General features: G+C 43.7%; 1 protein-coding gene across 2 annotated transcripts in view; it reads left to right on the forward strand.

The window, feature by feature from the left end:
• The first annotated feature begins 91 nt into the window (after positions 1–91).
• The window catches only part of NUP98 (nucleoporin 98 and 96 precursor), a 37,916-nt gene continuing 16,517 nt past the window's right edge, over positions 92–21,490 (forward strand). The window contains exons 1-20 of one of the 2 annotated variants that reach the window (XM_074571941.1): positions 92–242; positions 3,794–3,900; positions 4,697–4,798; positions 4,976–5,155; positions 5,889–6,028; positions 7,096–7,203; positions 7,870–8,053; positions 9,343–9,503; positions 10,286–10,423; positions 11,016–11,103; positions 12,787–12,879; positions 13,305–13,445; positions 14,472–14,605; positions 14,791–14,978; positions 16,149–16,265; positions 17,721–18,025; positions 19,182–19,295; positions 20,033–20,171; positions 20,467–20,644; positions 21,016–21,180. In XM_074571941.1, coding sequence (XP_074428042.1) covers positions 3,828–3,900; positions 4,697–4,798; positions 4,976–5,155; positions 5,889–6,028; positions 7,096–7,203; positions 7,870–8,053; positions 9,343–9,503; positions 10,286–10,423; positions 11,016–11,103; positions 12,787–12,879; positions 13,305–13,445; positions 14,472–14,605; positions 14,791–14,978; positions 16,149–16,265; positions 17,721–18,025; positions 19,182–19,295; positions 20,033–20,171; positions 20,467–20,644; positions 21,016–21,180 — 2,748 coding nt within the window. In that variant the 5' untranslated portion in view covers positions 92–242; positions 3,794–3,827. The remainder of the gene's footprint in view (positions 243–3,793; positions 3,901–4,696; positions 4,799–4,975; positions 5,156–5,888; positions 6,029–7,095; positions 7,204–7,869; positions 8,054–9,342; positions 9,504–10,285; positions 10,424–11,015; positions 11,104–12,786; positions 12,880–13,304; positions 13,446–14,471; positions 14,606–14,790; positions 14,979–16,148; positions 16,266–17,720; positions 18,026–19,181; positions 19,296–20,032; positions 20,172–20,466; positions 20,645–21,015; positions 21,181–21,490) is intronic. The other variant, XM_074571948.1, reaches the window with a different exon arrangement.

The raw sequence follows: 21,490 nt of genomic DNA on the forward strand, positions 1-21,490 counted from the left end.
GAAGCGCCCGCCGTTCCCCCGAAGGGGGGGGCGGAGGGGGGGAAGTTGCCTCGCTTTCAAAGGGCGGCAGCCAATGGGCGGTGGGCACGCGGGGGCGGGGCTAGCCAATGGGGGCGGGCGGCGGCGGCGGCGCGCGCGGGCGGCTGGGAGGCGCGCGGAGCGGCCTGTGACGCAGCTTCCCTCCCCCTGTGAGGCGGCGGCTTCGGTGCGGCGAGTCCCGGCCCGGCCCGGCCCGGGGCCTGGTGAGTGCGGGGGCCGGCGGGGCTCCCCTTTCTCCTTCTCTCTCTCTCTCTCTCTGTCTCTCCTTGCCCGCCGGGGTGACTGGTGGGCCGCCTTCGGGGCCTTTGTTCCGTAGCGCCGCACCGGGCCGGCCTGGCGCCGTGTGGCCGGCGGGGGGGGGGAGGGAGCGGGCGGCCCGCTCTGAGAGGCGCGGAAGGGGTGTTCCCGCGGCCCGGTCCGCCTCACCTGTTCTGTGGCGGCCCTAGAGGGGGCGTGGGGAGCTGGTTCCTCCCCACCCCCCGGCCCGTGTTTTGGGGCTGTTTCGGTTTCCCGTCCCGGGTTGTGGCGGAGGTGCGGGGGTGTTTGCCGGGCCTCCGGACTGGGCTGATGGCGGCGGGAGAGCCGGTAACGCCGGGAGGCTGTGCGGGGGTACGGTGGCGGGGGGGGGGGGACACACGGGAATGGTGTGGTGTTACCTGGGGACGGCGACGTGTTGTTGGGCGGGATCCGGGATAACGGTGGGTCTGTCTCGGCTGCGGGAGGCATCTGGGGATGCTAGCGCTAGCCTGCTGTCGGGAGAGTTATTTAAAGTTATGTTAATGGATTAATTGTGTTTCTTTGGATGTGGCTGGAGGTTTGTGTGATGTTACTGTAAAACTGTAATTAGAGCCCTTCAGGAGAGAGGGGGTGGCTCCCCCTCAGCGGGGATGGTGTCTGGCAAGTGGGAGAGCACTGTTGTATAGAAAAACCCTAACTTATATTTAAGAACTGGAGCAAAATTAATAATTGGTTGCTGCTGGTGTTCTGTAGTCAGGGGCTGTTGAGTGTGTTTTCATGGGACAGCACGTTTGATTAACACAATGCTTGACACGTGCAGTCGTGAGCCTGTTGTCTGTGTGCGGCGTCCCCCCACTAGTGGCCTGGATTAAAAGGGCTCTGATGCATCCACAGCACTGGTGAGCACGTAAAGCCTGAGTTCTGCTTTGGCTGAACCTGAGCTGCTGAGGGTCAGTGGGTAAGGTGGGGTGTCAAGGAAAGTGAAGCTTAAATCTTGTGGGAGGGTGAGATCTTTCAATAACTTGTTTGTGTTTTAGAAAATTGTGCTTCCTAATTTTTCTGAAATAGAATTTGGCGTTTAACAATTCTGAGTGTGCTGGCATTGAAAAAGTAGTGGCATAAATAAGGGGAACAGTGAAGGAAGAGGGGTTTTATGAGTTGCAAATAAGGTTGAGAGTAACAAGATCGATCAACAAATGAAAACTGCGTGGCCCCATTGTATCTGGCCTTCAGTGAGACTTGCTTAGGGGCAAAGCAAGATGAGTGAAAACAGCCCATAGAAATAGAGAATGGAGATGAAGTGGCTGTGTAGTGTTCAAGGAGGGCACTCGCATTGGGTGTCAGGGTAAAATCTGTCTTACAAATGTTAAAAGAACAAAAAGAGAGGATTTTTTTAAGACATCCTGGTAAGTGATGTAGCGTAAGGGAGAACAAATTATGTAGTGTTGGGCGGTGGGTGTGGGTGATGGATGTTCTTGGAGGCCACATACAGTTGTGCTGTGGCATGAAATCAACAAAGGTTGGTTTTTGAGGAAGTGAGCAGGAGTTGGCTCTGTGGTTTGTCGTGCTATTTAAGGCCAGGTTCTGCTGGAAAACAAAAAGCAGTGACGTCACTGCAAAGGCAAGGTGCTTGTGGAGGAGTTGGAGGGGGCACGGGGGTTTGGGAGCAGGCCCTTGCAGGGAGAGGGATTGGGAGGGGGATGTGTTGTGGGATGCGGCATTACCCTGCACCACACAGGAGGAGCCTGTTGGGTGGCTGGCAGTGCTTTCTGCCAGGAGGCAGCTCTAGGCTTAGGGTGTTCTGATAGTTTGTCAGTTCAGCTTTTCCTTTCTTATACCAGAATCATTTTATTTAAAGTAACTCTCAATGTGTGTAAGGAGGTCCGTAAGGACTTGCATGTGTGAGTGGGAAGACTCTTAACACCACAAAATTGTGACATGCTGCTGGTTTGAATAGTTGAAGATTACCTGAAACATCTATTCAGTTACTCTTTAATGTTGGTGTTGGATACTGATTTGCTCTTCACTGTTTTAGTAGTGCTGGGATGGCTGCAGAGGTGTGGTGGGTAGCTATGGCTGCTGAAAAATCTAGATTTGCCTATTCCCAGAAGGTGGTATGAGTTTTTGGGAAAACAAACCCTTCTTGTTTCATGGATGGGCAGATAGATTTAGTGACTTCACCCTGAAGTGCTGGGCAGTACCCTGAGTGCTGTGGGGTGCGTGCTTCCTTTTGGTTAGGAGGATAATAAAAGGGTTGGAATTTGGGAGCTACAGGGAAGCTGTCAAACCAGGGCAGAGGTGAAGGTGTGGGTTTTGAGTTTAACTGAAATTGTTGGTGACCAAATGGAGAATGCTTGATAGGAGTTTATTGCTATCCTGGATGCTGAGCCTCCTGAAAAACATAAACAAAGTTTAAAAATGCCGAAATGCTAAAAGTTAGTGTGTCATTATATAAAACAGTCTTATCCTACTGTGATAGGAAGTAGTGCTTTGTAAATATTCTTCATATGGGCCATGTCTTAAGTTTTCTAAACTTGTTAGTTCTGCACTGCTGCAGCTTAGCTAATACTGCCAACGGTGAATTTTTTTCTGGATAATATTGGCATTTTCGATGGGGGAGCTAACACCTGTCAGCCCCAATACAGAAGAAGACTGCACACTTCTCTGGCTGGAGTATGGCTAAGGATCTAATGTGATTTTATTTTAGTTTAGTTGAGTTTGTTGAAAAAAGCTACAATGGTTTTGCACTTGGAGAAGAGATTGGAGTGAGGCTGCATTACTAAATGCATCTGGGAGTGTTGTAAAGGTAAATTGGGCCCCTGCCTAAATGGGGTAAAACTTCACTGAACAATGATGTAAAACCAACAACTCTTAGAAAGTTAAGAAAACCCTGGTGCAGCCCCGTGAGCAATAAATGGGAAGCAGATGGGAGGTGTATTGCCATAATTCTTGTGCAGTGCATTTCCGCTTTGTATCTTATTTGAGGTAGTTGGCAAATAAGATTTAATGGAAAATCAGTTGTGGAAAATCCTGGGAGCGTGGCAGAAACAGCCATGGCACAGTGCAGGTCCCTGCATGTGTTCCTAGAGCAGCATTCGGTAGGGTGGACTTTCAGGTGTTGATAAGGCTGAGCAAAAACGAGTATGTGTTGCTTGATGTGGATCAAATGTAGTAGAAACAGCTGTGAGAAGTGCTGTTAGTGTTAGATACTCTAGAGGGGTTTGAGAACACGGGTCAGGGCAGTAGTTTCATTTATTAGTTTTTTCAGTCTGTAAGACGTACAGAAAATCTAGCCATGATTAAGGGTGGAAGACTGCTTGCTTACGATGTCACGGAAGTATTAGTGTTCCTGTACTGTTTGGGATTTTGACTGTTTTAAATTGCTTAGTGTGACTTAAACATGCTGTCATGCGCTTTGTCAAGTACTCAAATTAGATTGCTTACATCAACAGTGAGGAAGATGAGAAATTGAGTTCTCAAGATAAGCTTTATATAAAAGCTGAATTCTTCTTTCCAGGTTTAGGGGGGAAAAAACCTGATACATCTTGAAAATGTTTAACAAATCCTTTGGAACTCCGTTTGGAGGCAGCACTGGCTTTGGGACAACTTCAACTTTTGGACAAAGTAAGTAATACGTGTAAACTGACTTTTCAGTACTGAAGGTGTTTTTTCCTGGAAGTGCAGCTGGAGGATCAGGCGGAGGGGTGGTTCTTTGTGTGTGATGGAACTGGGGTGCTGCTGGGCTGTCCTGGTCACTCTGCAGGGATGGGAACCAGACTTGTGACTCGGATTTGGGACCCTTAGGTTTCTCCACTAACCAAGCTTTCAGTTTGGGTAGATACCAGAATTCCACATACAGTTGTTAAAACTTCCTTTTTTCAAAAGGGGTGGAAACTCAAATGCTTAGATGAAGGCCATGTTGCTGGCGGATGGGGTAGGGGAGGATTCTTTCAATCAGGACTAGAATATGTTGGGAAGACTTGGAAGGAAAAAGCATGTAATTTGAGGAGTGTCTTCTGGAGATAAACGTTGTAAATGCCACAGAGAGTGAGTTTTTAGCCATTTAAGCAGGCTATAAACTGGTGTACACACTCTATTTCTTAGGAAGGAAACACAGTAATGTTTATATTACTCCCAAACCAAGGTATGAGAAGAGCAACTTCCGGGTACTATACAAAGTGGTGGAGGCCTTGCAGAGGAGGGTCTTTACATTCGGTAGAAGTGTCTGACTCAAATATTGTAGCCTTTTGCTTCAAGAGCTCTGTGAGAGTATTAATAATGCCACTTCACATATCCCAGACACCCATGTATAGATAGTCATGCACAAACTTCTTTTGGAAAGTTAAAAAGGCAGTGACAGCGTTTAGTTTCTAGTAAGCGTATTTAGAATAGGGTTTCTGATAATAACGCTGATTTTCAGATGCCGGCTTTGGTACTACAAGTGGAGGAGCGTTTGGAACATCAGCCTTTGGGTCAAACAATAATACTGGAGGCCTCTTTGGGAGTACGCAGACAAAACCAGGTATTGCTGTGTTACGGTTGTGGTGGAATGCAGTCCTGAAAGAAGGATGTTTTTTAAAATAAAGTGTTGGGGGAGGGGGAGAAAAGGAAAACAACAAAACCAACAATGACAAAAATCCCCCCAAAACCCCGAGTGCTTGATGATTGCAAATGATTAATAGCCTGTTTCTGTCTTCAGGAGGATTGTTTGGTTCGACTACGTTTAATCAGCCAGCCACCTCCTCCACAAGCACTGGCTTTGGGTTTGGAACCTCGACTGGGACATCAAATAGCCTGTTTGGAACTACCAGCACTGGTGGGGGCCTCTTCTCATCCCAGAATAATGCCTTTGCGCAGAATAAGCCAGCTGGGTTTGGAAGTGAGTAAAACTGCTGCATCTCTCTTATTTTATATCTGCTTATTTTCTTTGCTTGAGGAGCACAGAACACTGGGTGTACATGTGGATCTGGCACAAGTGTTCCTGTGGGGCTTCAGTGGTTTATAGTGACATTATTGGGGTCTGCAGTAGCCAAGCGTGAGCCTGACATGCTACAAAATCTGTAGCTGTGACTCTAGCTGTGAGTTTTAAAATGAGTTGAAAAAGGTGGTTGACTGGCATTTTCTATTTTTAAATATCTTTTGGCGCTGCTTGATTTTAGCGTCTTTTTTTTTTTTCCTGCCATCGTAGAGCAGCTATGGTTGGTTTTGTGTCTGGCACTAGAATGCTTGAAATGCATCTTAAACGCTACTGTAATTCCCTGAAGCAGAAGCAACTGCTTGGAACCCCTTCTGAGAAGAGAAACGAAACTCACTTGATTCCTTTTACGCACATAATTTTCTTATCATGGTCAGTAGAGTGAAACTGGCTGCTGTGGTTCCAGTGTTGCCTGGGGTGGTGAGTTAGGGGCAGTCTCCTACAGCAGAATTTCGCATTAGCAGAATATTGCGTTAGCGGACTGTTGCTTTCCAGCTTTGCTGTAATTTTATTTTTTTTTCCTAATAGTTTCTTCCATTTCCAAACTATTCTGGAATTTGAATAAGATATTTGGGTTTAAGTTTTAAAATTAAGGTTTGTTCTAGTGCTGATTTTTTTTTTCTTCTTCTTTTTTAAGACTTTGGAACTAGTACCAGCAGTGGAGGTCTCTTTGGAACCACTAACACTACTTCCAATCCTTTTGGAAGTACCTCTGGCTCTCTTTTTGGCCCAACTAGTTTTACTGCCGCTCCAACTGGCACAACTATTAAATTTAATGTAAGTTCTGGTTTTCTTTCTTTATCAAGCCTGTTTACTGGGGGAAGCATTAAATTTTGCAGTTACTGTCTTAGTCCTTGAGCTGAAATTTCAAAATGAAGAGTTAATGAGTATGCAAAGTATGCAGTGTTCTGAAATGGTTTGAAAACATTCCCTTTTGTAGAACGGTAGCAGTGGAAATAAGATGTGTAAATAACTCCAAAGAACCAGACTGGTTTTTTAGTCTGAATTTGACAAACTTCTCAAACACCATGGAGTAATGCCCTGTCTAGGCTTGCTTTTAGAAAGGAGCCTTCTCAGGAAGGTGGGAAGTGCCACAGAATTCAAGGTGATCAACAGTAAATGCTAACGGCGATAAGAGTTATACATCTTGGAATGGGTCAAAGTAAACAATTCTTTTATAAGTCAGCGTGGCTTTAGAAATGTAAACTCAAATGCGAAGACTGATCTCCGGGTTTTCTTGGTGAGTTCCCTTTAAGAAAGGGTTGAATAGCATCTTGAAGGTTCTGTGGCAGTTGAAAATGGCAGGTAGCTCGGAAAGGGAGCCATCGTGGAACTAGGGTAACTGATATCTGCTGGAAAGAGGCATTAGTTTTCCCTAATACTTGTTTCTGCAAATCTCAGCCCTCTTAATTTCTAGACTGAGCTGATTTAACAGGCTGAGACTGTTTTTTTGGGACCTAGACAGAACTGTGAGGATAACTTGGGTAAACTGAGTGCCGTTGATGTCTACTTTCATAGTACCATTAAAAAAAACAGGGGATAGTGAAATCCATGCACAGCTAGAGGGTTTGTATCACAAGTTTAGGTAAATTACTTTTAAAGTGAAACTGAAAAATGAATTGCACTTGGTTGTTTTGAGTGTTACCAGGGTAAATTCCACTATTGATTGCTACTGGGTGTGCCTTACCAGTGGGTGAGGCCACAGCTGTTCAGATAACATAACATGCTGCTTCAGGTCCTGCGCTAGGTTTAGGTTTTAACAGCATCTGCCGGGAGAGTACTAACGGTATTAACAGAATTCTGTCTGGATTTAAAACTTGATGTCTTAACCTCTTCTCTTGCAGCCACCGACCGGTACAGATACTATGGTAAAATCTGGAGTCAGCACTAACATCAATACCAAGCACCAATGTATCACAGCTATGAAAGAATATGAAAGCAAATCTCTCGAGGTCAGTCGATGAGTGTTCAGACACGCTCATCTAGTTTGGCTGTTCGTTAGCGTCGGTTTAGTAGAGGGTTTTTTGACTGTAATAAGTATCTTCTATGCTCATTAATATGGGTCCAACCATCAATATCTGCATCACTCACAGAAGAGAGGTATCATCGAGTAAAACACTTAATGTATCGCTGTAAGAATTGTATGTGTTTTTAAATGCTTAACACTGCAATTTCTGAAGAGCTGAAATTCCATCTCGCCGTATACCAGAAGGGGGAGAGATCCTGTTGGGAGCAGTCCTACACTGCTGAGATAATGGCAGACTCTCAGACAAAACTCAAGGTTGTTTAATATAAACTAGTGTTCCCAAGGGTTTGACCCTGAAGCCTTTCTGTTCAAGTTGGCTTGTTTGATACTTCAAAACAAGTCTCCTACTCGAAAGATCTGAAAAAGCTCTGGGAAGTGAAACTGAAGCCCAAATACAAACTGCAGAGGTACATCTGAGTTTAGGTCCTATTTATGGTGTCCTCTTTTAAAAATGTAGGTGTTATAGCTTTTCTTAGTATCTTCGTCCTGTAGTGGGTTTGAATGCTGTGTAAGCAGTCTAATGACAATGTTCTAACCATAGCTGGTGTAAAAGTAACATGTAAAGAGAGCTGTATTTTCTTTCCTTTACTAGGAGCTCCGTTTAGAAGACTACCAGGCAAATAGGAAAGGGCCCTCGAATCCTGTGGGAGCAGGAGCAGCAGCAGGCTTGTTTGGGTCTTCAACGGCTACGTCAAGTACAGCCACAGGACTGTTTGGCTCTTCTACTACTAACACTGGCTTTTCATACGGACAGAATAAAACTGCTTTTGGAACCAGTAAGTACTGCCTGTCCTCTGTCATTCCTGTGACAGGATATGCAAATATTCTGTGAAGCTATTTAAATTCTGTAATGAAAAAAATGAGGAAACACTGATGTGAGCTCAGAATTTTACTAGTTGAATTACCAACATTGAATAATCAGGTTCTTTGCCATAGAAATCTCTATTTATTTACTCTTCGAGGATTGCGAACTTACTCTGCATCCCTGGAATTTTGCTGTAAAACAGTTCATTAGAGCATCTGGCAAGTCAGCTTGTTCACATGGACCAGTAAAACAATTTGAAGTAAATCCAGCAGGGTATTGCTAACAATTAGTAGGGTGATGATGTCAGTTTGTTAATGATGAAGTCAAGATTCTTCTGCTAATGAGTGAACATGAATTCCCTGAAAATGGACAAGTTAATTTATAGCAGCCTAACTAGACTTTGCCAGGAGCTTTTCCCCACAGTGGGTCAGGGTTGGGGCGTGGACTTGTTCTATGTTGTGCTCTTCATTTTGTCATACTTGGTCAAAAAGTAAAAGCCAGGTATGAAGTAACTGGTTTATTTAAGTGTTTGCATGTCTGGTAGTTGCAGTTCAGTTCTGTCAACCAGTTAATGGCCTTTTTGAACTTGATGTAAAACAAATAGTGCTGAAAAGTTCAAACAAACTCTATTTTTAGTAGCTTCTGCTGCAAACCTAAAGTAAGTGGGTATTTGTATTTGTGGAATTAGATTGTAAACGGAAGATCAAAATCCTATGGTCTGTAGCAACAGAAACAATGATCTGCTGTAAGAAAGGCTGTGCTGTCTTGGGTTAGAATTGTCTCTGTCCTTTTCCTTTGGGGAGAAAAAGGGAGGAGGTGTTTGAAGTTTGGGTAGAAGTTTCTGTAGTTGTGTGGGTTATAGAACAGAAGCGGTGTGCAGAGCGCTGGCTGCCTGTGGCTGGCCCGGTGAGCTCTTCCTGGGCACTCACGGTACAGTTTTCTTTGTATGGTGGAGAACAAACTGCCCGTGTCAAAGCTGGTGTCTTTCTGGTCAGATGTGGCTGTGAGGTAAAAGTGCTGGTAGTTCCTGGGTGTTGCGCTCTCACTTGACTGCGGGACAAGAAGAACCCGATGAAATATCTAACACGAACCGCTTCCCTCTGACCGCAGATACAGTACTGTATTGATGATGCTGGGCGTTTTCCTGTTGCATCGAATTGAAGCACCTTTTTCCCCTGTTTGAATGCGCTGAGTGTGGAAATGTAGTGGGTTTGGATAAACACTTGAGGGGTTTTTAACCAACTTGTTTATATATTGTAGGTACGACTGGCTTTGGAACAGGCACAACAGGGGGGCTTTTTGGTCAGCAATCTCAAACTACCAGTCTGTTTAATAAACCATTTGGTCAAGCCACAACGACGCAGAACACTGGCTTTTTTGGGAATACCAATACTCTAGGGCAGCCGAACACCAGCACAATGGTGAGCTGAATTGTTTGAACCCTTATAGCTGTGAGTGGTGGTATAGCCATGATATAATGATTTAGCTACAATATAGCTGTGAGTCAGTGATTTAGATCTTTCTCAGATTGTAGTACAGCTTCATGAAACTGAGATGCAAAGCTTTGAATGCTGCTGTCTGAGCTAGCAACTTCTTGCCAGTCAGAATTTTCCACTCATGATAATTGGACAGCAATACAGCTTTTAACAAGTAACTCTTCCAGTTCCCTTCTTTAAGCAGTCTGCTCTCTGTCAATTCAAGTATTTCAATCATGTTCACACAGATCATATAATGCCATTATTAATATTCTGTGGGAATTCATTAACAATTCTGTACTTTCTGGTGACTAATGATCAGCATTCGTGGGCTCTTATGATAGAAGGATGCTCCGGAGCTGTAACTTGTTGCGTAACTAGGGGTTTTGGCTCCAAATGTACTATATTCTTCCTGAATGTGTTGTGAGTTCTCCCAGAAGACACTGGGGAAATGTTTCTTTTCCATCTCCCTCACTCAAAGTGATGAGGAGATTCCAATATCCTTTTAAGCTTGAAGCATAAGTTCTTTGATACTTTTTTTATATTTCCTTTTTGTAACTAATTTCTGGGAGAATGACTAAAGCTTCTGAAATACTTTTCACCCATCTTCTTCCCCCAGCAAAAGGGGTATCATTTTATTAACTGACTTTGTGCGTTAGTTCTGTTACCGTCAGTGCTAAAAGTGGGAAAGCGTTGCAGCGTTACCTTAACTGAGTTCCTGTTCGTAGGGTCTCTTTGGGGTAACCCAGCCCTCGCAGCCCGGAGGCCTTTTTGGAACAGCTGCCAATACAAATGCTGGTACTGGATTTGGAACCGGAACTGGTCTTTTTGGACAAGCTAACACAGGATTTGGTGTTGGCGGTTCGGTATGTCTGTACCTTAATAATAAAAATTTAAAAAAAAAAAAGTGGGGGGGAATAAACCCAAATGGCTTAGAGACCTGTTCCTGGGTGTTGACCTCCATGGAAGTAGCATTATCTTAAGAGTTAAAATGCCTAAGACACAAAAGTAGTGTGGTTTTATGTAAAGGATTTAATATAAGTATGTGCGGTAGAACTAATGTTGCAGAAATAACTTTTTTTAGCAAGTAATGTCTTGAGCGATAAAAGACAACAAGAGACTGAACATCTCACTGCCTATGTATTGCTAGGGATGCCTCAGCATAGTGTCAGAAATACAGGTGTTTAAATTGTGGTGATGACTTAACTGCAGATGAACTTACTTCTTGATATTCGGTCATTTTGGCTTCAATGGAGTGAGACTACATGTTTGCAGAAGGTGCTTGCCGTGTACTAGTGCATGTGGCTTGCAAATAACGCACCGCTGTTGGGAGTCTGGGTTGTGTGATCTAAGTTGTGCCTGGCTTTAGTTCTGCTTTCTTGCCTACAGTGAAACACTAATGTAATTCTTTTAATATCCGTCTGTCAGGTTTCCAAATTGATGTTTTCTTCTTTTCAGACCCTGTTTGGTAACAAGCCTGCTGGATTTGGAACCACCACGACCAGTGCTCCCTCGTTTGGTACAACCACTGGCGGCGGGCTCTTTGGTAACAAACCAACCCTGACTTTAGGAACCAATACAAACACTTCCAATTTTGGTACATATAAAACAAGTGGGATTTCGATCACTTAAAATTACACTGCATATACCACACACCTGGCTGCTGAGTATCGCATGCTAAATGATTGTGAATGTTAAAATTCTCAGGTAAGCCATGCTTCCGATGCATGTTGCTGCAGGGAAACCCCTTGGCTGCTGTTTTACACCTTTCCTCTTGTGCTGCTCCCTTACTCCAGAAGGTAGATATTGAGGAGCGGTACTTTTACTTAACTGTGGGCTTCAGAGAAGGTGGAACCTGTGTTAATTGAAAACTCTTGAAATCAAAGAACTCATACCCCATAGAGGTTTCTTAAAAGGCTGTAGATATGCTGTGGTTGCAAAGGAGTGCTGAAGGAAATGGGGTAAAACCAGCAGTATTGTAGCTCGACGGCAGGATAAGGAGATCTTGCACTGGAGTGAGGGTAAAATGAAACAGTTGGTTCCAGTTTAACTGGTAGCTGCTGTTGTCTTCCATGGTGTGAAGGATCGAAGTCCTGAACAACTGGGTCTTGTGTTAGTGTTGGCCTCTGATGCAGATGTTAGAGAATTGCTGTCAAACGAGCGTGTGGTCAAGCAGGAGAAATGTGAATAGTTCAAGTGAATTGCAGTCTTCCTTCATGGGACTTGTGTTAAAGCCATTTTGGTTTTGTTTTTCTTGGCTCTTGAGAGCAATAAAACTGTATTCCTCAAAGTGAGTAGGAGTTGGGTTTAGATTCTGACATCTTTTATTTGTGTTTTGGTGTTTTGGTTTTTTTTATTGTATTGGCAAGAAAGGCTAAAATGCACTTAGCCTGCCATACCAGCCTGCCAGAATAAGATGGAGGGAGGAACTTGTCAAGCTCATAGAGTGCCAGGGCAGCACCTCAGCAAGCACGGTTTCATTGTGCTGGTCAGCCTTGGGCAAACTGTTGTCACAATATCTGTGAAAGTTGCTTCCAAATCCCTTGTTCTACTGGTCTGTGAGATCTTCATAGCCACGTTAGTTAGTGTGTTGACAGTGTTTGGTGGTGCACAATACTGTCTGTAGTGTGTGATTTAATTTGTGTTCATTACTTGCAGCGGTACAGTTTATAGGAAAAATGGAGTTTGGTTCTAAGGTGTGTGATGTTGGTTCATGACTGCAGTTTCCTAGTTTAACGCTGTCTTTGCATACTAACCAACCGTAGGTTGGTCTCACAGTCTTCAGTTTCAGAACTAATCTGTCTAGTGTTAGATTTGCGTTGTACTTACTTACAATTAAAGATATGTCTTTGAACTGGGTGCTTGTATGAAACTGAGTTGTTAACCTGTTTTGTTGGTGAGAATCAGAGAAGCGTGTGTGGTATAAACAGTATAAAATGGGATTTGTTCCTTCCAGCAGTTGAAGAAACTTGATACATTTTATTCTGTTGCCAGATACAGCATCATGATATCTGTTCTGGCTTTCAGTAAAACTTCACAGTTTATAACAAATTGAAATGCTTAAGAAGGCAAAACAGTATTTTTCTGTACTGATGTTTTCAGTATTGTGTTCATATCTCAAATATGTTTTTAACCAACTGTGGCAGTGCTGCCTTTGAGCTGGTCATGCTTATTTATTTTTCATCTCTAATAGCGCTAGATTAATCAACTACTGCTTCTGTTTCTGAAGGTTTTGGTGCCAACACTGCTGGAAATAGTTTGTTTGGAAATAAGCCAGCAACTGGGACTCTGGGAACTGGACTTGGAACAGGGTTTGGAACGGGTAAGCAGTTCACCAGCTTATTTCGTGTGAGCCTAAGCGTAGTCCTCAAACTTCAGTGATGATATAGCCTTGGTATCACTTGCTAACTCTAATGTAGTAAAGGCTGTAGATGCTTTAGCTTGAAGCCGTGAGTCTCAGTCTCAAATCAGAACCAAGCAGAGCTTGCTGACACGGTGCTAAGTAACATCTTAGAAATTGTAGGCAGCATTGCTGACAGTGGTAGTTAATGGCTCAGAAAACCCAGAGCGTCCTCTGTGTTGGAAGCCTCTGGTCTGATTGCGTGAGTCTTGAGTGTCTGTAGCATTCATGGACGTGTTGAGTGTTTCTTGCAGTTTAATAAAGAATCAATTCTTTGTTGTGGGGTAAATTGGCTTGTAAGCTTGTCACCGTCTTGTAGTAAACGACAGTCATCTCTCATGCCACAGCTCTCGGGGCAGGACAGACATCTTTATTTGGAAACACCCAGCCTAAACTTGGTGGAACACTAGGAACGGGAGCATTTGGAGCACCAGGATTCAATACATCAACAGCTACTCTGGGCTTTGGAGCTCCACAGCCTGCTGTAGGTGAGTGTACTTGAACCCAGGTTTAATTGCTGCTTCCTCCCTTGTTTCAGATGTGCCTAAACAGAGGAGCACAGCCACCCACATGCTTTGGAGGTGTTTGAGCTTCTGTTTGAGGCCACTTCTGGTCTCAGTAGCAGTGGAAACCATGTTAATAACATTTTTTTTTTGGTGCTAATTATATATATGTATATTTTAAGTAATTCAGAGTTGTTTAACATTACTAATAATTGCAGCTATTTTAAAGCTTTGTCTTCAAGATTACTGAGATATTTGCCATCATTGAATTTGGGGCAGCAATGTTAGATGCTTACCAAAAAAAAAAAAGGAAATGTAGTGTTAGCTTCTTCAGTAATTCCAGATAGGAAAGGATAGCTAGAGGGACTTTACTAGCGAGTATGCTATGCCATTGGTGAAATAATGGTCTTTCGATTCAGACGCTTGTGCTATATCGTTTTGTAAGACAAAATGTCTATCACTTCCAGCAGTGTTCACCCTGTTTAAATTTAAACACTTTAAATAACTAGCGTACAGACCTGATGTTCCAGCCCCCTGAGGCTGTGACTTCAGGAAAATGAGTTTAAACTTGGGGCAGGGAGACACACACAGAGCACACAACACTGTGTGGGAAGACAGGCTTGTAGTATTTTAATGGGAATGAAAATTAGATGCTAGAAGATGGAGAGAGAAAATTAAGAGGCCTTTGTTGTAGAGAGGACTATAGACCTGTTAGTTAAAGGTTTTGGCAGGCCAGGCTCATTCTACTGATGTGTAGCTCTCCGTGCCCTCAGCTTTTCATCGATAAAACTGAATGTGGTTGCAAATTCTAATGAAGGAATAGAATCTGATTTCTTCCTTCAAACTGCTGCAGAAATGGTGACTGAAGAGCAGGGGAAAAGGAATGCTGAAGTTCATATAGAAATTTTAATTCCTAGGAGGAGATCCTGTGGTTGGAAGGGTGCCTCTTCCACCTACCTTGCTTCCGTTAGTAAAAACTATTAAAACAAAAAAATAATGTTCTTTTTATAGCTCTGACAGACCCAAATGCATCAGCTGCCCAGCAAGCCGTCCTTCAGCAGCATCTCAATAGCTTGACTTACTCACCCTTTGGAGATTCTCCGCTCTTCAGAAACCCCATGTCAGACCCAAAGAAGAAAGAAGAGGTGAGTGCACCTAAACATTAAACTTGCTTTCTGGGTAAGAGTTGAAATTCATTTGTTTTACGCTCACTGTCTTCACTTAATTACGCAGTGAGCAGCGAAATAAGTTGCCATGTGTGTTCTCATAGTGGTGTAGTGGCTTACAGTAAGCAATATGAAAATTCCGATTCTACATCTTCTTGTTTCAGAGGCTGAAACCAACTAACCCAGCAGCTCAGAAGGCCTTAACGACACCCACCCACTACAAGCTGACTCCGCGTCCAGCGACCAGAGTGCGACCGAAAGCTTTGCAGTCAGCTGGCTCTGCGAAATCCCATCTCTTTGATGGTCTTGATGATGACGAGCCATCCCTATCCAATGGTGCATTCATGCCAAAGTTAGTTTTTATCTTGTGTGTGTTGGTGGGAGAATCATGTGATCAGATTAAAGAAACTCCTATATAGCATCCTAAATTCCATGGCTGTTTTGTGACCTGGTTCAAATATGCATAGCAATAACAAGTGTTCTGTAAAACCTGAAGAGAACTATTTTCTGTAGAGGAGATAATGTTCAGCTTAAACTGTTAAGGCCAAATAAGCTGTAAAATGAGGTCATTCCGTGATTGGAGTCTGTAAGGAATTACTACCAGGAAAGCTTGTTACGGTGTAATACCTCCCGCTTCTGAAATACAAGCGTCATTAGGGTTGCTCATGCAGTCAGAATGAAGGCAGATCTCTGACACTTTCATAGCCCGGCACTGGTTGTATTTCAAGTACACAGATGTGTCTGTCAGAAATTAATAATGGTGCCTGTGGCTCTGCCCTACTGAAGCTTTTGGGTTCAGTCTTCAAAAGCATCAGTGGCAATCGTAGTGAAAAGGAGGTTGGAAAGCTTTGGAATCTAGTTAAACAACAAAATAACTTCGGAGAAAGACGCATCAGTCACTGAAAGTCTGTCTAAGCACCGGCTTTTGAAAAAGTTTTTGTAACCTTTGTGAAGTTGGTTTGACTTTAATTTAGCCTGAACCATCTCTTCACTTTCCAGGGAGAGAGCAGATCATGGAATTTACTCAATGTTTTATTGAAAAACACCAAATGAACAAAAGATCAGAACAAAGGGATACTTAGGCTTTTTTGAGTGTAATTGTCATAGATGTTGGGTGATGTTCAGGTGTCAGGCAGTGGGCCTGGCCTGGCTGTTGATCTGCTCCTTAGGTGACCCTGTAGGGCAGACTTTCTGTGCAGGGTTCTGTGCTTCCACTGCAAAAGCTCTGTTTGTAAAACAGCTCATACTGTCATTTACTGAACGTGGATTTTGAAGCTTTCAATGACTTGTGCTTTTTACACTTACCCATAAACCAAAGCCTTGAGTGGAATACCAAAAAGAGTATCTCTGCTACTGCAGTGCTCTTACAGAAGACTTTGTATGTCCTCAGTGTGGAGACAGGTCTCATACAGCTGGTTCCTGGTCCCTGGAAGACACGAACTGAGTGTGAAATGTGTATTTATGCAGTGCATATATATCCAAATTTCTCTTTGGTGTTTTTTTATTTTATTTTTTTTTTTAGGAAGAGCATCAAAAAGTTGGTTTTGAAGAATCTCAACAGTAGCAATCTGTTCTCACCTGTTAATCGTGAAAATGAAGACCTGGCGTCCCCATCAGAGTATCCAGAGAATGGAGATCGGTATGTTGATTCATCCTGAAGGTGCTATACTTACGAGAAATGCAAACTGGTTATGCCTGTCTCTAAATTATTAGTAGAGTAGGTAGTTATTTTCAGGACTGTCGTCTTAGCTGTTCATTGGAAGCGGGTTGACCTGTTGAGATTTGTTTCCTCATAAAGTAGCCGTATGTTCTTCCTGTGTGGTCACATACAAATTCATTCCATCCAAAATCAGGAGGTCCAACAGGAATGACTTACTTTCTGGATATGTCTCCCCTCATTCGCTGTAGTGAGAAACTAGGCCATTTCTTGAGGGAAGTGATAAACCTGACCCTGAGGTGAGAAGACAACCCTGTCCTTCTGCCTAGGCCTCCTCAGCAATGTGGGGATTGCAGGGAAGCTCCTCTGACCCAAATGTCTCGTAGCAATAATGGTTTTTCTATATATTAAGATGAGGAATCTCTAAGGCTGTCTCTTCCTCCCAGATGCCTGAATACCTACTTCCTCTAAAAATCTATGATCGTATTTCAGATGAACTTTTTTTTAAATCAGAGGCTGGAAAATTTCCTGACCAGGTCAACTTTTTGATTTTATTTAAAGCTACTAGAAGTAAGAGGGGAGTGGGGAACTTGTTTCTTCTGATCACCCAAGTGCTGACCCAGGCAGCTCATAATGGGGCAGAGGCATTTTTTAGCCTTGTTGCCAGTAGCCCAGTACAACAGGCATCTCTCCAAAGCTGGTGTTTTGGAGTGACTGTCACAACAGTGTTCTCAAGTTTGAGCTGATCATGCTGCCTGCAAGACTTAATCCTCCGTTCTTTCTAAAACAGTGTGTATTTGGGGCACGGAAGTCTGTAACAGCCTGGTTCACAAATCATTGACTTGTTCAGTTGTAAGCGACCGTGGGAAGTCTCTGTTCCTCAGGCAGCCTCAGCGCTGAATTCAGACCTGGTTGTTGCGGAATTTGTCCAGTCGGGTCTCTTAAACCTGTGGATAGAGATTCCGCAACCTCTCTTGGTCCCTGTTCCAGTGCTTGACTGTCCTCATTGATTTCCCTGTCTTAATTTGACCATTGTTTCTCATCCTACTGCCAGATGTACTTGTGAAGAGCCTGACTTTTGTCTTTGGCATTGGAAGGCTGCTATTGCACCCTCCTGCAAGCCTTTTCTCCAGGCTGAATGATCCATTTCCTTAGGCTCTCCTCACAGGGGGGTGTTTTAGTTGCCAACCCTTGTGGTAACCCTCTCCTGGTCTTAGCACTCTCGCTCTTGTAGTGGGAGCCCCAGATGAGATGCAGAATGGCAGAGGTGGTCTGACAAGGGCAGAGTGGAGGGGAATAATGGCTTCTCTCAGTGTGCTGATGCTGCAGTTCACATAGTGGTCCTGTTTGCTTTTTGTATGAGAAGACACCGCAATTTTAATGTTGACATAAGTCCCTTAGAACTAAATAATTCAACTTTATTCTTCATTTCTTCAGGTTCTTTTTGTCGGTACCTCCCGATGAAAACCACAGGCAAGATGGTGAGCGGGAGGAGGAGGATGATCAGCATGAAGTGACTCGGTTTTACACTAACCCCATTGCCAAGCCCATCCCACAGACCCCAGAGAATGCTGTGCACAAACACCAGAACAGTGTGGATGACACTATTGTGGCTCTGAATATGCGTGTGGCCTTGCGAAATGGTCTGGAAGGCAGCAGTGAAGATGCCTCATTTCATGATGATTCCCTTCAGGATGAGCGCGAAGAGGAGCCTGAAACAGTGCATCATCTGCATCCTGCAGGTCAGACTGTGTGTGGGCAGCAGATGTGAAGTTCCTGACAGAACTTCATGCATGCTTCACTAAAGTTCTCTTTTGCTGCTTTAGACCCTCAGCTTTTGCTCTTTTCCTTTCTCTCCTCTGTTCTACAGAATACAAATCGTGCTTTTCAGTTTCTTACCTAGTGCAGAAATTGTTTCTGCTGAGTCAATGAGCAATTAAATTTCATCACCTGGTTTTATATTTGAGGTAGTGAGATGCAAGAGAGGGAAGAGGAGGACCCAGTCAGTAACTGTTCTGCAGTAATAGTCCGAGTTGATTATCATTCAGGAGCAAGGTCTTAGAGATGGAAACTTAATGCTTGGTGGTTATCAACATGCAAACTACATTGTAGGGTTTGCCAGGGAAGGAATGGATGACAGAACATGGTTGTGTCTCTGTAGGCCCATCGTGTGCGTGTGTTTTCAGTAGTCTTAATTCTGGTCTCAGGGTTTCGTAAAACTGAGAAAGACAGAAAAGTGTGGAAAATACTGTGAGAGGTCTTGAGAAGCTTTCCCTTAGCTAAGACTTTGTAGCTGGTGAAGAGGTGTGGGGGGGTGGGATGTTAGGGTTATTTCTTTTTTTAAACTCAGGAGTGGTCTGTAGAGGTTGAAAAGATCCTTTCAGGCACTTTGTAGCATCTAATGAATCTAGCAGGTGGCACGTTCAAAAGAAATGTTTTCAGAAGCCCCAATGGCAAGAAGCTGTAGATGAAAAAAGCTTTTGTGGATTTTAAAGATCGCTAGACACATTAATAGATGAAAAAGCGTTGGAGACTGTTAAATGTAAAAGATGCGGCACCTTGGTCAGCAGGTGCTTGAGCCCCCAGATGATTAAAGCTGGGAGTCTTTGCCACGTGTTGCTGTGTGTGTTTGCATTTTTCCTTTTACCTGCACATCTGCTGCTGGTCTCTGATGAAGACGGGTTGCTAGGCTGGGAGAACCTGACATGGCAACTGTCTTAGGTTTGCTCTGAAGGCTGTGGAAATCAGGGATTCTGATTTCTCTGTTTGCTTTTGTTGCACTGATTCTCGGTTCGTTTGGGACCTTCAGTAATCCAGGCTTGCAAAAGCAATGGAATGAAACACACCAAAGTTGGGAACTTGCTGTCAGCCCAGTTCTCAATGATGTTTCTGTTGCAGGAATTGTTCTCACGCGAGCTGGCTATTACACCATCCCCTCCATGGAGGAGCTAGCGCGATTCACCAATGACAGGAATGAATGTATTGTGACAGACTTCACCATAGGCCGCAAAGGTGAGTGCGTGCAGCTCTGGTAGGTGCTTGAAGCTTAACCTGTCGTCTTAAACTATGGAACCTGAATCTGAGTTCCGTGCCCTTGGTGGGATTATTGACAGTGCCTTTACCATTGCCAACAACTTTCATCAAAGGCTTGGGATCTTCCACACTGGTAGCACTAGCAATCTGTGTTGAGGGATGACTTGAGAAGCTTGAATACGAAAAGAACAAAAGCGCCTGTAGTTCTTAAGACACTTTCTCTCCTTAAACATGAAGATTGTAAAATCCAAACTTGCTGGAGCATTGATGCAAAACTGATCGTCTTTGCTTCCATCTTAGTTGTTACCTGCACTGAAGCTGGCTGAGCTCTAGTAAAGAATAGCTTTCAGCACAAACTGTATCTTTGCTGCTTTTATTTGGGGAAAAAAAAAGTAGTCATATGATGTATACTATTTTTAAAACACGTTTTCTGATTGCACTAGAAAGCTGAGGATACGCTTAGTGTTTGTGATGGCGATATGAATAGCCAAGTGATAACAAAAAGCTTTAACAAAAAAGCTTTCTGTGCAAAAGGATGGGTTCTAAATAGTTGGTAACACCTCTTCACTATTTTCACACTGGGAAGGAGGAGTCACTTGTACGTTGTTCTGGAGACATGACAAAGGTGGGCAGGGAAAGGAGGAATGTAGCAGGGACAGGTCCTCTGGCATGAAATTTTTCATGGACAAATTGTGATGTTTCGGTTTGTTTTTCAGGTTATGGATCGATTTACTTTGAAGGAGAAGTAAATCTAACTAACTTAAATCTGGATGACATTGTACATATCCGTAGAAAAGAAGTTATTGTTTACCCTGACGATGAAAGAAAACCACCTATTGGTGAAGGTTTAAATAGGTAATTTTTAAATACGTACTGTGTGGGGACAGTGGCTGATAAGGATGTTCTTTATAATATTGACAATCTGCAGTGTTTGCAGGCAGCTACCAAGAAATCGAAGTCCGAGGTGTGTGTTCAGGTTACGACATCATACCGTTCCTAGATACTTGCAAGTTTCTGAAGCAGAAATTGGGTTTAAAAGCTGCTTTGAGCCCACATGTTCGGTTCTCGGTTTCTCTGTGTGTACCATAATAGCTTTTGCCTCAAATCCTTGTAGCCTCTTACTACAGACACTTCTGTCTGTCTTCAACAGACGAGCTGAAGTTACCTTAGATGGCGTCTGGCCTACAGATAAAACATCTCGTTGCCTGATAAAAAGCCCTGAACGCCTGGCAGAAATGAATTACGAAGGCAGACTGGAGTCTGTCTCCCGGAAGCAGGGCGCTCGATTCAAGGAATACCGCCCAGAGACCGGATCTTGGGTGTTTAAGGTAATGGTTTTGTTCTAGTTGTGAAGTGACTTACGAGAATATCGGCAGTAATCTGAAGTTAGAATTTCCTGAGAACTTACCGTTCAAAAACGTCACTAAACTTCTGTAAACTGTCACAAGTCCTTCAGCTGTAGTGCAAACTGTCCCTCACCAGACTGATCGCAACTTCTTTGGCTGAAACCCTGCCCTCAGCAGGTGTCTTTGGCCTGTGCAGAAGCTGAATTTTTGAGGTTTTTGAGGTTGAATTGTTGAGGCGTCACAATGCTGTGTGAGGCTTACAGTTACGTCAGCTCATTGCTCAGGCCTTTCAGAAATGGATGCCTGAAACCTCACTTCCAAACTGTGACGGATTTACCCTTCTCGTTACACAGGTGGCACACTTCTCCAAGTATGGCTTGCAAGATTCAGATGAGGAAGAGGAGGAGCATCCTTCAAAAGTGGACACAAAGAAGTTAAAAACGACACCTGTGCTGCCCCCAGGGCACCTGCCGCCCCAGCAAATGACCCTAAACGGCAAGCCACCACCTCCATCCCAGGTAGAAGGAGGACCGTGACTAAAAGGGAATTCATAGAATGCGATGGGAAGAATGGTGCCTAGGGAGGGGGTGGTGAAGTAACAAGTAGCCTGGAAACCGAAGAGCAAAACCTTACGCAAACCGGCACAAACTCAGTAGCTCTTCTGCCCTCTTGATGAGTGTTTGCGTGTTCTTTTTTGTTAAGATACTTGACATTTCATACTGAGGATGTGTGGGGGTGGGAAGGCTTTAAGCTCTCATTTCTTGTTTAAATTCTGGTCTAGGTTGAGTTTGGCATATTTGCACCACTTATGGAAGAAAACTTGGCTTT

Source organism: Larus michahellis, chromosome 1 (assembly GCF_964199755.1).
Source record: "Larus michahellis chromosome 1, bLarMic1.1, whole genome shotgun sequence".
NCBI lineage: Eukaryota > Metazoa > Chordata > Aves > Charadriiformes > Laridae > Larus > Larus michahellis.